The sequence below is a fragment of the Triturus cristatus genome, chromosome 4_2 (assembly GCF_964204655.1).
Source record: "Triturus cristatus chromosome 4_2, aTriCri1.1, whole genome shotgun sequence".
Lineage (NCBI taxonomy): Eukaryota > Metazoa > Chordata > Amphibia > Caudata > Salamandridae > Triturus > Triturus cristatus.
In genome coordinates this window covers 947,369,369-947,386,554 of record NC_140586.1, presented here as the reverse complement: position 1 = coordinate 947,386,554, position 17,186 = coordinate 947,369,369, and the positions used below count along the sequence as shown (strand labels likewise).

The following is a 17,186-nucleotide window of genomic DNA, read 5'->3' as shown; positions in this document are numbered from 1 at the left end:
AAGGCCTCATCTGAATTCTAATCATGATAAAAATGGTGAATTAATATCTGCCCAGGGCCTGCATATGTGATACAGACCTGGGAGATAATGAACTCATAGACCTCTGTAGTTGTTCACAGTGCGCATGGGAAGTGCTTCTATGCGTCTACGCTTGTCACTTCTGGAGCAGAATGACGTCGACACTGAGCTGCATGATGTCTCCTACTGCGTGCAGCAGGACTGCTTTAAAGTTTGAGGATCCAGTCTGGCATGTGGGGAATATTCACAAGGTGAGGAATCTGCAGGCAAGAAAGAGCACCAGGAAGAGCGTTACCGAAGGCAAGTAATTGGTTTGTTATATTTTCCTGCTGTTGTATATTATCTCATTCTGGGTGGTGAACTCTGCTTGCGGAGTTTTCCGTACTCCGCGGAGCTCCCATAGTTCCTAAAAACTCCGCTACATGGAGCGTAGCTAGGTCTTTTTCTACGCTCGCGCTCTTCAACGTCATGTGCCGGAGCGGGGAAAATCCACCTCCTGATGAGATTTTTCCTTGTTCACGCTCGCCATGGTCTAGCTGGCGAGCAAAATCAATCTATTTCTCTACAGACCTAGGTCTTTTAGAAGGAATCTTGGTCAAACACAATGTGGTTCAAAACCCTATCAATTAGGTTATTCTATGCTCCCCATATTATCAAAGCTTGGGGTAGTCACCAAAAGGTTCGCCACCTTCAATTTCAATTTGAACAAACTTTACTTAAAGCAGTCCCCCCAATGAGCCTCGTGGTGTAAAAGCTTGTGTAAAGTACACCGAAAGTTTCTCTAATCATTTGGTTAATGCAAGAAACAAAGAAAAAATGTGAAGAGAGACGAGATGGCACCTCACGTGCGCAACACCAATTGAGCCTGCTGACTGGTACTCATCAGCTTTGCCCACTCTTCTCATCATTGGTAGCCATCACGCTCCAAAATAAAAATAAATATAAACACTTTAAACCCAAAAGAAACTGTTGCAGGTAAGTGGTGCGACTAAGTAGTGCAAATTAAAAAATGGAAAAAATGCACCCTCTATAGGTTCCAACTTTATTCTTCCTTAGAAGTGCACCCAATCCAAAGCTTAAAACAGGTAGCTATTCATGCATACCATTATCATGTGCCAACATGTTTCATCGCCATGAGTATTTGTGGCGATTTCATCAGGGCAACAATAGTCGCTAGGCACACGTCAAGGACACTTCTTAGAGTTTCATCAGGGGACTGCCAAAGTAAAAGACAAAGAGACACACAACTTAACCATTACACCAAATCGTTCTATATGGAGAAATAAATATCTCTCGTTTATTTACATTAGTTACCCTTATGGAGCCTAGGTCTCTCGTACCGGCTCATACATGGGGGTCACCCAAAGGCTCCTTATGTGAGTCCTCGTGATGATTGAACATTCAGCCGTAATGCCAATCTAAGGGTAATGTGAATTCGATACATTAAAACCTTAAAGCAAAATCAATCACCTGGCGCAATTTCTCAAAGTGGGTCGTCGGATTTCTCAATGCGAGTGGTCGCGGCAGGTCACAACCACTCACGTTGAGAAACCTTCCTTCGCATTAACAAAGCTGCAGCTCGAGTGGAAACAGCTGCACCCACTTGCGCTGCACATGGTGCCATTTGCGATTATTTTTACAGGGCGGGACAAACACCAGGAGATCAAAATCACCACGACCGGCATGACCCTTATGCACTCCGTTGCTCGCGGAACTCCGCGTAGACCACCAGAGTTTTTTTGTCACTTCGCGGAGTTCTTCATTGAGGAACTCCGCATAGGCTTAATATTATCATGAAAATATAGATATCAGTCATATGTTAAGAAACAAGGGTGAGTAGAAACCTTTTGGGTGGAGTAAAATTTAAGACATTAATATTGTGATTTTTTGGGCAATTAGTTGATTTTTGCAAGCACTAACACTTCTCTTTGTAAAGTAAAGACCTTGAGAGTTTTGATACTCAAATTGTGGATTCTGTTGCAATTAAAAAAAAATCCAGGCCTAAAATTTCTTTGGAAGTTGCATGAGGGCAGCCCAAGTTATCCTGCAAGAGTTTCTTGATGAATCCTATTGCAACTACAATATGTGCTCTCTCATGTAAAGGCAGGTTGTTAGAAGCTTTTCTGCAACTCCAGATATGCCTTAATTTTCACCTCGTGTGGATGCATTTCTCATGTTTAGTGAGATCTCCTTCCTGAGTTAAACGTTTCTGGCTTTCCCCTCCTGTATAAGGCTTTAGTCCAGTGTGAATTCTCTCATGTGAAATTACATTGTTTTCAAGACTAAACCTTATCTGACATTCAAAACACACATAAGGCTTATTTCCCCCGTGTGTGTGTTCGCTCATGTCAAGTGAGAAATAATTTGTAACCAAAACTTTGCTTGCATTTCGAGCACTCATAAGGTTTTTCCCCAGAGTGGGATCTCTCATGAAGCATAACACTGTCTTTCAGATTCAAGCTTTTATGGCATCAGGATTTTCTCCAGTGTGGAGTTTCTCATGGTGAGATAGCGTTTTTCTCAGCAGCTTTTCTGGCATTCAGAGCACTCATAAGGTTTTTCATCAGTATGGAGTCGCTTATGGTTAGTGAGGCTGGGCCTATCAAATTAGAATTTCTGGCATTCATAACATTGGTAATGTTTTTCCCCTGTGTGCGTTTGCTCATGTAGAGTGAGATTGAGTTTAAAATTGATGCTTTTCTGGTATTCGGAGCACTGAATTATTTTGATGGCATGTTTCCTTATGGAGCTTGTAACCAACTCTACTGCTGAATCTTTTCTGACATTCAGAGCACTGATATTTTTTTTCTCCAGTGTGGATTATCACATGTTGAGCGAGATGAGATTTTTGGCTGAAACATTTTTGGCATTCGGAGCACTGATAAGGTTTTTCCCCAGTGTGGATTCTTATATGATGAGTGAGATTGTGTTTTCCAATGAAACATTTGTGGCATTCAGAGCACTGATAAGGTTTTTCCCCAGTGTGGGTTCTTATATGCTGAGTGAGACTGCTTTTTTCACTGAAACATTTCTGGCATTCAGAGCACTGATAAGGTTTTTCCCCAGTGTGGGTTCTTAAATGATGAGTGAGACTGTTTTTTCCAATGAAACATTTGTGGCATTCAGAGCACTGATAAGGTTGTTCCCCAGTGTGGGTTTTTATATGCTGAGTGAGACTTCTTTTTTCACTGAAACGTATCTGGCATTCAGAGCACTGATAAGGTTTTTCCCCAGTGTGGATTCTTATATGATGAATGAGACTGATATTTTGACTGAAACATTTTTGGCATTCAGAGCACTGATAAGGTTTTTCCCCAGTGTGGGTTCTTAAATGCTGAATGAGACTGCTTTTTTCACTGAAACATTTGTCGCATTCAGAGCACGGATATCGTTTTACCCAAGTGTGGGTCCTTGTATGTTTAGTGAGTCTCATTTTGTCACTGAAACATCTCTGGCATTCAGAGCACTGATAAGGTTTTTCCCCAGTGTGGGATCTCACATGTGCAGTTAGAAGTGATTTAAGTTTGAAATCTTTTAGGCATTCAGAGCACTGATAAGGTTTTTCCCCAGTGTGGTTTATTGTATGTTGAGAAAGACTTCTTTTGTCTCGGAAATATTTCTGGCATTCAGAGCACTGATAAGGTTTTTCCCCAGTGTGGGATTGTATATGCAGCGTGAGATGCCTTTTTTCACTGAAACATTTCTGGCATTCAGAGCACTGATAAGGTTTTTCCCCAGTATGGAATCTCACATGTGCAGTTAGACGTGATTTACGTTGGAAATGTTTTGGGCATTCAGAGCACTGATAAGGGGTTTCCCCAGAGTGGATTCTTGTATGTTCAGTGAGTGTGCTTTTGCAACTGAAACATTTCTGGCATTCAGAGCACTGAAAAGGTTTATCCCCAGTGTGGGTTCTTCTATGCTGATTGAGACTGTATTTGTCAAAGAAACATTTCTGGCAATCCGTGCACTGATAAGGTTTATCCCCAGTGTGGGTTCTTCTATGCTTAGTGAGACTGTTTTTGTAACTGAAACATTTCTGGCATTCAGAGCACTGATAAGGGTTTTCCCCAGAATGGATTCTCATATGTACAGTGAGATGAGATTTAATGCCGAATTTTTGTGGGCATTCAGAGCACTGGAAAGGTTTTTCCAAAGAGTGGGTTAATGCATGTCGATATAGGCTCGGTTTGACACTAAAACTTTTCTGGCATTCAGAGCACTGATAAGGTTTTTCCCCAGTGTGGATTCTCATATGCTCAGTGAGATAAGATTTACGGCGGAAACTTTTTTGGCATACTAAGCACTGGGAGTGGTTTTTCCCAGTGTGCATTCTGTCAAATTCTGTGAGATAAGATTTATGGCTTTATCTTTTTTGGCACAGGTAACTTTTTTCCCCAACTTCGGTTATTTTGCCTCGATTGGGGCGGGTTTGAACACTGAATATGTTCTCACAGTCCGTGTTTTTATAAGGTGTATTCCTAGAGTTAATATCTCTGTTTAGTTTTCTCTTGCTTATATGCCACGGTAAGAGTGAACCTGATTTTAGAGTCAGGCTTGTTTAGATAATGTTCAGCATTTATCTCTAAAAGAAATTGTGTGTAATCTTCTTAACACTTGAATTGAACAAAATATGTCTAGAAGCAGCCCTGTAACACCTATCGAAATGTTTCAACCAGATAATAGTCTTTAGGTAATAGCCTCTCCGGCAGCAACTTATTTTGTGACTGAAGTTTTTCTCAAATCTATTTGTATAGGTTCTTAGCAATGCAGTGATAAGGTGTTAGTCTGATATTTAATGATTAAACTGATAAGTACCTTTTTGCACTGACGTAATGGCAGTAACTGAGGACATTAGAACGTGCAGAGTACTATTGTGGATCATCAGTCACAGAACATCTGTTCCTTTTACCCTTTCTATGTTTGGTGTAAGGTTAAGGTTTGTAGTTCTGAGGATGAGGGTTTATGTACAGTAGCTATAGCGCAACGGTGCTCCTTTAATCCGTTTTTATATTGAACAGTTTTACATATCACTCCTGCACAACAGATAATGTTGAGGCGATTTACATAGAATTACAGAACAGTACACAATAAAAAGGAAACGATCTGAGATATCATGAACACAATAAAGTGGTGAATTTTTGAGGTTTTCGCAAGAGTGAGCAGAGTGGGTCGTGCTGTTCTATCCAGAGGCAGATAGTCTCAAACTTGCGTAACTGGTTAAAAACGGTTGTTGAACAAGGGTGATTTTCCAATCTTTTGGTTGTTAACGTGTCAGCTTCGGAGTCTTCTTTCAGCGTCTTTTCTTTGATGGTTTGCAGAAGAAACCTTTTGCTATATCTTTCTTTTATGCAGTGTGTGCTTCCTCTCTGGAATTACATGATGCTTTAGATGAACGTTATTCTGTCATGCGGAGGCAATTTGTCTTTCTGATAATATTTCAGATGAGGATACTGTGATTGCTCTTTCTGGCATTATTTTCTGATGCTGTGTGCACAGATATGGCTTTGCTCTGGGCTAATGAAATGCAAAATTAGAGACTTCACTTACAGGTATAGTACTTTCCTCGCCACACCTAGATTTTTGGAAATTGTTTAAACGTAGAATGCTGGATGTCCTTCAGTTTTTCAAAATAATCCTTATGGCACCGACATTCAGTTGCCTAGTGCTAAATCTTGCTTTCTTCGGCCGTAATTTCAATCACCTATAGTATTAAAATTAAATAGTTAATACATGTAAATTTTCCAAAATATAATTTACAAGCCAAATCAATGCAGAATTTTGAAAATGTTGAGCTGTTCTTCAGACAGAGCAAAGTGTAGAGTGGTAGCATGAGAGTACTTGGATGTAGGAGTGAGGATTTGTCGAATTTTCAACATTTTATGAAGCTCACAAAGGATACATGTACCCTATGGAGTTGCAACATAGAATCCCAAAGGCAGAAATTAAAGTCATATGGACTGGCATGAAACAGATATTAAAAAAAATATACTATTAGTATTTTTTATTATAGTATTATGAGGTCAGGAAAGGAGCGGCCACCTTTCCCTCCTATCAAAAGGAAAAGAAAAATACAACAAACACTAATATTGGATACGTTTAAAATAAAACAGGCAGGTGACATACAGTCCTTTAAATCATCTAAGGTCCATACATTTGGGAAACTGGGAAAGTCGCCGTCTAAGTTTGATTTTATGAAAGATCCAACTGGTGCTATGCTAACATTGCTAACTAACCCATATGATCTTCAACTCTAATTAAACCACTGAGTAGAACAAATATTATTTCCCCTAAGCAAGGAATAAGTGAACAAGGCCATCCTGAGTCTGAAGCTGAAGTCGAACGAATGTCAAATTCAACTAAGGACCAAGTCAACCATTGGGGTCAAATAACGGACCTAGAGATGTTAACTATTCCACTTAGTGGTTGTTCACAACAAGAGGACCCAAAATGCACAAATCTAACAATGGGAGATACTCAGCAACTACTACCAACTAGGCAACCAATGCCAATAGAAGTGCAAGTAAAAATCAGAAAAGCTAACGGTATAGGGGAACCATCTAATATGGGCCAAATAAATCAACCAGAGCAAGAAGCTCCAAATGAACTAAATGGTGGGGTGAAAATTATAAGGGAAGCCAATACCCCACTGACATCGGATCTTAATCTGTCTAAAATAAATTCCGTTCAAAAACTGGACCAGCCGAAAAGTAATCAAAATAATGGATCTCAAATTAATAGGGACAAATACAACAGCAACCCAGAAACTCTGCTGCGTTGGAGTACTCCGTATCAAAAAGACGTTTTGAATATGAATCCACAATTCATTAATTCTTGTGACGAGGGACATGATTTTCAAGTACCATAAAAAGAGGAGTATAAGGACCTATCATTCATAAATGGGCAACACCATAGACCAGGTACCAGGAAGTGGGAACGCCGGAGCAATTTGGGATTTATTCTTCAAAACCTCGCAATTAACTCTGGAAGCTTTAACATATCAGTCCAACAAAATGGAGGTCCAAATAGATCTCTTGAGTGCTATGGCATCCTCTGTTGCCGGAATTGAGCAGAAAAAAAAGGCTAAATAATCTAATAGTAAGGGCACAATCTCAGCCAATATCTACGTATGCAGAGTGTAGTTGTGCCCCAGCCCCACTAATTAACAAACTGGCTCCCATTCCGGATATTTTAAAAACAATAATTGACAATGTAAAAGGGAATTTTCCTAATGTGGGAATTCAACCCATCAAGACCGACTGCCCCTCTAAAGATACAATAAAATGTAAAAACAATACTGTTGTTGTTGTTAAAGAAAAAATAGATGATAAAACAAAAGAACAAGAAGTGCTAAACCTATGCTCGACACAATCAACAATGACAGACCAGCTCTGGAAGTTCATCTATCAAAAAGACAGAGGAAACAACAAAGGAAAGCAAGAAATAAAGCTTCTAAAAGTATAAAAAGTACAAATGCATCAGATATAGTGAGATTGAACACTGGAAACAACCATGACCAAGTATCATATTGTGAAGGTGAGGGTAAACAAATGTCTCCAATAAAACCCTTTACCCTCTATTTAACAAGGATCTATCGGAGGTACAAGTACTTTTGAAAAATAAATGCTTAAACAAGCAAGCTGATAGTATAAAAATGATAGAGAATGGGAAAATTCAGTCCTTAGAAATAATGCAAGTGGAGGAAAGTAATAAACAGACGGAAAATAAGCCATCACAATTGGAAACAAATAGAGCAAAGAGTGAGAGTATCAGATGGGATGAAACAAATAGAGATTTGTTAAAAACCTGTTAGTAATCATAATGGAAGGTTAATTAAGCATGCTCAAGGTGAAAATAGCCTGCAACAAATTAAATTAAATAACCCAGATCAAAAAGGAGTGGTGCAGATAATTTTTACGCCGGAATATAAATCTAGGGGTAATAATGATATCTTGAATCGCGGGAACATATTAAAATTGTGTAATGCAGTACCCTCATTAAAGAAAATTAAATGTACCGACATAGAATCAATTGAATTCCTCACAATCAAGAATAATAATCGAGAATCGACATTAGTAACTTGGACATCATCTACTCCCTGCAACCTTCCTATCCTAGCCCTTTTGTTTCATCAAAATTACAAAATCATAACCAAATGAGAACAGGGAATAATAAGAAATACTCAATATTAAAAAACCCCATAGGTATGACCAACAGGCATCTTTTAAAATCATTAGAGGAAATAAAAGGAGACCTATTATTTGACACTGTCAAATTAGGTTGGCTAACAGCAGCCCTCCATAATGTCAGGCGGGATTGACATCTACAATCTGATGTTGTTTTAAGGGGGCCAACAATTATGAATGAAAGAGTCAGATTATGTTCGAGGAATATAAATGGGGTTCAAGCAAAGATTCAGAATAACCAACTAGCTACTTTGTGCTGTTTTCAAATCATTTGTTTACAAGAGACTTGGGCTTTAGTTCCTTTTAGAGTGGAAGGGTATAAGGGCTATGTCATGCCCCGGAGCCCCGGAGCCCTGCCTGACGATTGCATGAGTGTATAAAAGGAGCGTAAACGCTCCCGAACGCGCTTAGCGTTCTAGTTCTTGGCCCCATTTCCGTCCGCATGATCGCGCCTGACTTCCGGTTTTTCTTGCTTCCTGTTTCCTCAGTGTGTTCGCTTCGCCGGCGTTCTCTTCGCCGGAGGGCGAATCAGTTTCCTTAGAGTTGTTAAACTCTGGTAACGTGTGCCTCCGTTTGTTTCCCTGTTTTCCCCGGGTGTGCCCTCCGTTCCTCTAGAGTCTGATAGAGTCGGAGGGCTGCCGGGGAAGGCTGTGGTATTCTCTCCGGATTCCTGACGCTCCTGCGGAACCTCCTGGTATTCATAACAGAACGCTAAGCCGACGTGCTGTGTTCCGCCCGAGCGTCATGGATCTGGGAGCGGTCTCCCTGGCGGATGTTGCAGGGATGATTGGGAATCTGCAGGCTAAGACACAGGCTTTGGCTAATAGAGTAGACGCACTCCAGAGACAGCAAGGGGTAGCGGCAGTGGGAGGTAGTTCAGATGTTCCCACTCCTGTGATACACGTTACCACCCCACCCTCTATTCCTCTAGCCCCACCAGAGAGGTTCTCAGGGGAAGCTGCTAGGTGTGCGGCGTTTCTGATGGATACATCTGCCAGTGGATTCCTCACCTTGTGAATATCCCCTGCGCCAGCAACATTCGGAAACTTTTGTAGCAGTCCACGCCGATGGGGTCGAAGACGACGTCACAGAGACACGGCTCCGCTCGCGACTCCGCTGACGTCACCGGCTCCATAAGAAGACCTCGTCGGCGTGATGACGACGCCAACGGATTTCGGGAATCGTTACTAGTAGCTTCACTTGTTACTTTGTGTATTTTCTGAATTTCTCTGTTCTTCTTTGAAAAATGTCGACGAGAAAGTCTGGTTTCAAGCCTTGTCGTGAATGTGGCAAGCACATGTCTATCACCGACCCGCACGACGATTGTGTTTGGTGTTTTTCTTCAGACCACGATGTGGAAGGCTGCTCGAGTTGTCGTAAAATGAGTTCGAAGGCGCTTAAAGAAAGAGGCGAAGCTCTTCATCGCCAGAATGAAGAAGAAGGAAAAAAGAGGAAGAAGGAGGTCTGGATCCAGGTCGAGGTCGAGGTCGGCGTCCAAGTCGACTTCGGGGCATGCTTCAAAGAGTAAGAAGCATAAGAAGAAGAGGAGGTATTCTTCGCATCATCATTCCGATAAAGGTTCGGCTCCGAAGTCGAAGTCGCCTGCTCGACGTCGGAGAGAGTCCGATTCTCCTTCTCCGGTCCCGGCTTCACCTCCAGCTCCTTCTTCTCCAGTGGCTTCGCCGGCTCCGGCTGAATCTCCGGTGCCGTTGTCATCTCTGACGCCGGTTCCATCTCCGGCTCCAGCAAGTCCTCCGGCTCCGTCTCCGGTCCCGGATGATGATCGTCAGGCTCCGGGTGAGACTGTGACGCCGCTTGTTCCACCGTCGGCGCCGGCAGGCCCGAGTCCGGTGTTACCTGACCAGTATCCTGCTTTTCCTGGTCCAGGTCAGGACCCTACGCATTATCTGAATGCAATGTACGGGGTGTTTTCAAGGGCCATGTATACCCCTGGTGCACCTATAGGTCCGATGGGTCCAATGGCTTTCAATTTGGGAGTGCCGCAGGTCTACCCTCAAGCTCCATTCTTTCCAGCGACGCCGTCTTGGCAGCTACCGGCGCCGAGGACATCGACGCCGCTTCCCTCTTCACCGGCGCCGACTCGACTTCGTTCGACGCCGGCTGCTCCGCGTTCGACGCCGCTGCCGGCGCCGTCGGATTTGATCACGGCGCCGCCGACGCCGCAGGTTCGAATTCGTTCAAGAAGGGAAGCACAGAGAGTGGTGGATGAAAGACGCTTTCTGTTTTCTGTTGGAAGAGGCTGAAGAGGGAGAGTTGGTTGAATCTGACGATGTGTTTGATGAATTAAAGGAGGCGAGTGGACTGGAATTGTCTCCAGAGTGGGAGATCACTCCACCATCAGATGAGCCCTCTAAAGAAGCCGCACCGTATCATGCGGTGATTAGAAAAGCTGCGGAATTGTTGGATCTCCAATTACCAACAACGGAATTTAAATCTAACATTCTTACTGAGGTATTGCATTCACCTACTGCGGTCTCAGAGCCTTTGTTACCTTTTAACAAAGCTATTATGGAACCTGTGCTAGAGGTATGGCGCAAACCTTTTTCAGCTCCTGCAGTCTCCAGGGCAGTCGCAAGGAGATATAGAGTGGCTCCAGGGGATCCTGAATTTTTAACTTCGCACCCTTCGCCTGAAAGCTTGGTAGTTCAGGCGGCTTGTTCGGGGCGATCAAAAGGGGCTTTTCCTCAGGTTCCAGGAGACAGGGAGGCCAAGAATGTGGACCAATCGGCCAAAAAGGTCTTTTCATCGGCCAGTATGGCTCTAAAGTCATCAAATGCAACGTGTTTGTTGGGGTGCTATATACATATACATACATATATACATGCGCTTATGGACTCGGCAAAGAAGTTGGCACCAAAGCTGTCAGAAGAGGATAGGGCCGGCTTCAATGAAGTATTGTCTGATGCCCAGGCGGCTGCTCGCGAAGTTATCCAAAGTGGTCCGGACACAGCAGACTCAGTTGCCAGAGTCATGGGGTCTTCGGTCTTCTGATGTGCAGTCGACTTTATTAGACATGCCTTTTGATGGATCTGGTTTGTTCGGGAAGAAGGCAGATGCTGCTCTCGAACGCTTTAAAGGAAAGTAAGGCTACGGCTAGGTCGTTGGGCCTTCAATCTCAGCCGAGAGGAACTTTCAAAAGGTATAGAGGCTTTGGAAGGGCGACTTTTCGCACTTATAGGCCGACCCAGCAGCAACAGCAAGGCTCTTCGTCCAAGGGTTACAGAGGAAGGATCAGGGGTCGCTCACGTGGCCGTCAACTCTCCTCCTCCTCTTCCTCAGCCCCTCCCACCACCGCAAAGCAGCCCTAGATCCGACATTCCGGATCATGTTGGTCCTGTGGGGGGCCGGCTTACCCATTTTCTACAAGATTGGGAGTCTGTAACTACAGATCTCTGGGTTTTAGATCTTGTAGAAAATGGGTACGCCCTTCCCTTTCGGGAATTCCCTCCAAATTACCCTCCTTGCCAAGGAACTTGCTCGGAGGACCACCGTCTTCTCCTCCAGGTGGAAGTCCTAAAGCTGTTTCAAAAAGGTGCGATAGAGGTGGTTCCAGAGCAGGAGAGGGGTCAGGGATGCTACTCCCGGTATTTTCTGATTCCGAAAAAGGACGGCAGATTGCGTCCGATATTGGACCTCAGAATCCTGAACTTCTACCTGAAACAGGAGAAGTTCAAGATGCTCACTCTTGCGCAGGTTCTTCAGGCGCTGAATCAGGAAGATTGGATGGTGTCTCTCGACTTGCAGGATGCATATTTCCACATCCCAATCCTGAAGTCGCACAGGAAGTACCTCCGGTTTACGGTAGGGTCGCAACATTATCAGTTTGCGGTCCTCCCGTTTGGTCTTACTTCGGCACCTCGAGTCTTTACAAAGGTGATGGCGGTGGTAGCAGCCCATCTCAGAAGGTCGGGGATTGCAGTTTTCCCTTATTTAGACGACTGGCTGATCAAGGCGGAGTCGTCGGAGAATGTGCTGCGTCATCTGCAGGATACAACTCAGCTGTTGTTCAGATTTCTCGATAAACGTGCCCGGTTCCCTCTCAGCGCAACCTGTTCATAGGTGCGGTACTGGACACTACTGTGTGTCGAGCATTCCCTCCTCCTCAAAGGATTCTCGACATACAGGAAATGATTCCTTTGTTTTACAACGGAGCGGTTGTTCCAGTTCTGAAGGTCCTTCGCCTGCTCGGTCTGTTCGCTTCCTGCATTCTGTTGGTCAACCATGCACGCTGGCACATGAGGGCGCTCCAGTGGTGCCTCCGCAAGCAGTGGTATCAGCACAAGGGAGATCTCAGGGAGTCTGTCAGGATCTCCAGAGAAGCTGCAGCGGATCTATCTTGGTGGAGCATGGAGGGCAATCTGTCTCAAGGGAAGCCCTTTCATCTTCCTCCATCGGTGGCCACAGTGATAACGGATGCATCCACTTTAGGGTGGGGTGCTCATCTGGGGGATCTGGAGATCAAGGGTCTTTGGTCTCCAGAGGAAAGGTTGCTTCACATCAACCTTCTGGAGTTACGGGCGATACGTTTGGCGCTCAAGGCCTTCCTCCCTTCCCGGTCTGTCTGTTCAAGCTCTGACGGACAACACAACCGCGATGTGGTATATCAACAAACAGGGAGGAGTGGGGTCTCTTTGTCTCTGCAGAGAGGCCCTGCGTCTGTGGTCCTGGGCTCAGGACCATCGGACTTGTCTGATGGCAAATCATCTGGCCGGGGTGCTGAACGTGAGTGCGGACAGTCTCAGTCGGCAGTTCTCCGCCGATCACGAGTGGAGGCTCCATCCGGAGGTGGTTCGTTATGTCTTTCGGACGTGGGGAACCCCTCGGGTGATCTGTTCGCCACCCGCGAGAACGCGCACTGTCCGTCGTTCTGCAGTCTCCAGTATCCGATGCAGGGAGCGTTGAGGGACGCGTTTCAGTTGAGTTGGGGCTCACGACTCCTTTACGCGTTTCCTCCCATACCCTTGATTCCTCGGGTTCTGAGGAAGATTCGCCAAGACCGGGCCCAAGTTATATTGGTCGCCCCGGATTGGCCAAGAAGGGTATGGTACACGGATCTTCTCCACCTCTCCTCGTGCCCTCCGCTCCGTCTCCCTCTGAGGGCAGACCTCCTCTCGCAGTCGGAGGGGCAGGTTCTACACCCCCCATCTCCAGAGCTTACACCTTCATGCCTGGAGATTGAACGGGGCAACCTGAATTCTTTCTCTCTCCCGCCAGATGTGGTGGATGTTATTTTATCGGCCAGGCGACACTCCACCAAATCTATTTATTCATATAGGTGGTCTAAATTTGTTCTCTGGTGTGGAGAGAGGTCCATTGATCCCTTGAAGGCTCGTCTGTCTAACATTCTACAGTTTGCCCTTTCTCTTGCTCAGCAAGGCTTTGCTGTGGCTACTGTGAAAGGATATTTGTCGGCTCTGTCGGCTTTCCTTTGTTTGCCGGATCAGCCGTCGCTGTTCAAGTCGCCTATTGTTCTGCGTTTTATAGAGGGCCTTACAAACAAGTTTCCTCCTACTCCCTTTATTGTGCCTCAATGGGACTTAAACCTTGTTTTAACCTATCTTATGGGTTCTCCTTTCGAGCCCTTGCACAAGTGTCCCTTGAGGCTGTTGTCTTTTAAGACGGTATTCCTCGTTGCAATCACCTCGGCAAGGAGGGTAAGTGAGCTTCAAGCTCTAAGTTCAAAACCCCCATTCTTGACCATTCATGCTGAACGAATGGTACTCAGGACCAGGGCTGCGTTTTTGCCTAAGGTGGTAACTCCCTTCCATCTGGGGCAGTCCATTACCCTTCCTTCCTTTTATCCTCCCCCTCACCCTTCCAAGGAGGACGAGCGGCTTCAACGCTTGGACCCTAAGAGGGCGGTGAGCTTCTACCTGGACAGGACAAAGGACTACAGGATTGATGACCAGCTCTTTGTGGGCTTTGCTGGCTGCAGGAAGGGTCGTGCGGTGCACAAGCGCACCCTTTCCAGATGGATTGTACTATGCATCAAGATCTGCTACTCCCTAGCTGGTAAGGAGCCTCCGGAGGGTTTGAGGGCTCATTCTACCAGGGCAAAGTCTTCTACATCTGCGTTATCTAGGGGTGTTCCTGTGGAGGACATTTGTAGGGCAGGGACTTGGGCTTCCCTCCACACCTTCGCAAAACATTATTTCTTAGACACCGAGGTGAGGAGGGACGGACACTTTGCTCGTTCCGTCCTTCAGGATTTTCTGGTATAGAAGGGTGGACACCCTCCTCCGGGAGTGGGGACTGCTGTGGAATCTATTCCCAAGGTGAGGAATCCACTGGCAGATGTATCTATCAGAAGAACAAGTTACTTACCTTCGGTAATGCTTTTTCTGGTGGATACAGTCTCTGCCTGTGGATTCCTCACTGACCCACCCGCCTCCCTGTTGTCCATCCTTCTATACCGGTATTTCTATGCCTGTAATTCTTTTGATGGGTTTCAAATGTGTTTATCACGGTCAAAGGCATTATGTTATTTCTTGTGCTTTGTTATCTATTTATTTTCCACACTGGGTGTGTTGATGTGCATATTGTGTACTGTGTATACTGTGTATATATATTGCTGTCAGTCCGTCCGTGTGCCTCGAAGGCACGGAAAAAAGGGGCGGAACTGACGTCATCACGCCGACGAGGTCTTCTTATGGAGCCGGTGACGTCAGCGGAGTCGCGAGCGGAGCCGTGTCTCTGTGACGTCGTCTTCGACCCCATCGGCGTGGACTGCTACAAAAGTTTCCGAATGTTGCTGGCGCAGGGGATATTCACAAGGTGAGGAATCCACAGGCAGATACTGTATCCACCAGAAAAAGTGTTACCGAAGGTAAGTAACTTGCCAGTTGCATTTTTCGTGTAAAGCCACTTGTTTTCTGTCTGACCAGTCTAGGGTGGCCTTTATGATTTCGTATCAGTGGGTCGGCCGCAGATTGGGCTATACCCTTAGTAGATCGCGACGATCCCCTGTTATACAGTTATATTGCTTTCAAGCGTGAATTTCGAAAGTTATTCGACAGACATACATACACGCATTCAGCAGATACAGAGTTGTTAGCGCTGAAGCAGGGTAACCGTGACTTGGTGGAGTATATCACCTCCTTCCGCAGGCTAGTGGTAGAGGCAAATTGGCCTGAAGAGAAGCGTAGTACCCTTTTTTATAGGGGACTGCGGGATGAATTGAAAGACGCCCTCTCCCAAATAGTGGACCTACCAGAGTCTTGGACTGAACTGATTGACCTAGTGGTTAAGATAGAACATAGGTTAAAGGAGAGGAGACAAGAGAAGTGAAAATTTGAACCCCGGTATATATCCACCAGAGATAAAAAGACCGAGTCCCCTAAGAGCAGTGAGGAAGGTGAGCCTATGCAGATCGGAGTGGTGAGGGGTCCCTTATCACCCGAAGAACGGCAAAGAAGGCGAGCTAATAGACTATGTCTTTATTGTGGTAAGGCCGGACATTTCCTGCGCCTCTGTCCGATTAAGCCAACTCCGACCATGAAGTCGGGAAACTAGAAAGCCCGGGGTCCTGTGAGACAAGAATCCCGGGTAGCTCTGGATGCACCGTCTCCACCTCTGAGATCGACATCACACCCACCTCTCATTTGTATGTATCCGCATATCTATCCTTCCAACAACAGGGTATTCACGTAGCAGTTATGATTGATTCTGGGGCTTCCGGGAATTACATGGATTCAGATTGGGCTAGAGAGAACTTCATACCTACCATACGAAAACCCATTAGGAGCAAAGTCACCACTATAGACGGTAGTCCCCTTGTTTCAGGGCCCATAACACATAGTACGGTTATGCTTCATATGAGTATAGATCCAGATCATCACGAAGAAATCGCTTTTGACTTAATCCGGTCCCCACAAATTCCTGTGCTTTTGGGTATCCCATGGTTGAAGGTTCATAATCCGGTCATAGATTGGATGAATTCTACTCTGACATTTCGGGATACTATTGGTCAGAAATCTTTGATTGCAAGTGCACAGGTAAATCATGACTTAGAGCAAGAGGAGCCTCCAACAGAGCTACCCTCCTGCTATCAAGATTTGAAGACAGTTTTTGATCCCAAAGAAGCTGAGGTTCTTCCCCCGCATAGGGTATATGACTGCCGTATAGATTTAGAGACAGGAGCCAGAATCCCCTGTAGCCGGGTCTATGCGTTGACCGAAAAGGAGAATTTGTACTTGAGGGAGTACCTGGACATGATGTTGGACAAAGGTTTCATCCGTCCTTCACGCTCTCCTGCCTCTTCTGCGTTGTTTTTCATACCCAAGCGTGAAGGGGGTCTTCGCTGTTGCATAGACTACCGAAAACTCAACCTTGTTACCATTAAGAACCGGTACCCTTTACCCCTCATCGCCTCCCTCCTTGACAGAGTACGCGGCGCCCAGTACTTTACTAAGCTGGACTTGCGGGGCGCTTACCACCTGGTGCGTGTCAGGGAGGGAGACGAATGGAAAACAGCTTTTTGTACCAAGTATGGGTTTGTTCGAGTACCTTGTAATGCCCTTTGGGCTTTGTAATGCTCCTGCGGCGTTCCAATTTTTCATCAACGAGGTGCTCAGAGATATGCTGGATGAGTTTGTGATCGCCTATATTGACGATCTTCTAATCTTCTCCCCTTCCATGGCTGATCACTCCCGCCATGTCCGTAGAGTGTTGGAACGCCTCCGTGATAATCACTTATATTGTAAACTGGAAAAGTGTACCTTTCATTCCCAGGAAGTTCCCTTTTTAGGGTTTGTAGTGTCTCCCTGGGGTCTCGCTATGGACCCCATCAAGATCTCCGCAGTTCTTTCCTGGACGGCTCCTGTGACTGTAAAAGGCTTGCAGAGTTTTTTGGGTATTTGCCAATTTTTATAGGCGTTTTATACGCGGCTTTTCGGAATTGGCCAGTCCCCTCACCGCACTTCTGAAAAAGGGTGTTCCATATGTATGGTCTAAAGAGGCCGA

The 17,186-nt window shown here is 45.3% G+C and overlaps 1 protein-coding gene across 5 annotated transcripts in view; it reads right to left on the bottom strand.

Annotated features, from left to right (window-relative positions):
* Window positions 1-1,286: 1,286 nt before the first annotated feature.
* LOC146839052 (uncharacterized) overlaps window positions 1,287-17,186 on the bottom strand; it is a 63,361-nt gene continuing 47,461 nt past the window's right edge. For all 5 annotated transcript variants that reach the window (XM_085603065.1, XM_085603064.1, XM_085603066.1 and 2 more), the window contains one exon: window positions 1,287-5,722. In XM_085603065.1, coding sequence (XP_085459191.1) covers window positions 2,702-4,351 — 1,650 coding nt within the window. In that variant the 5' untranslated portion in view covers window positions 4,352-5,722 and the 3' untranslated portion in view covers window positions 1,287-2,701. The remainder of the gene's footprint in view (window positions 5,723-17,186) is intronic.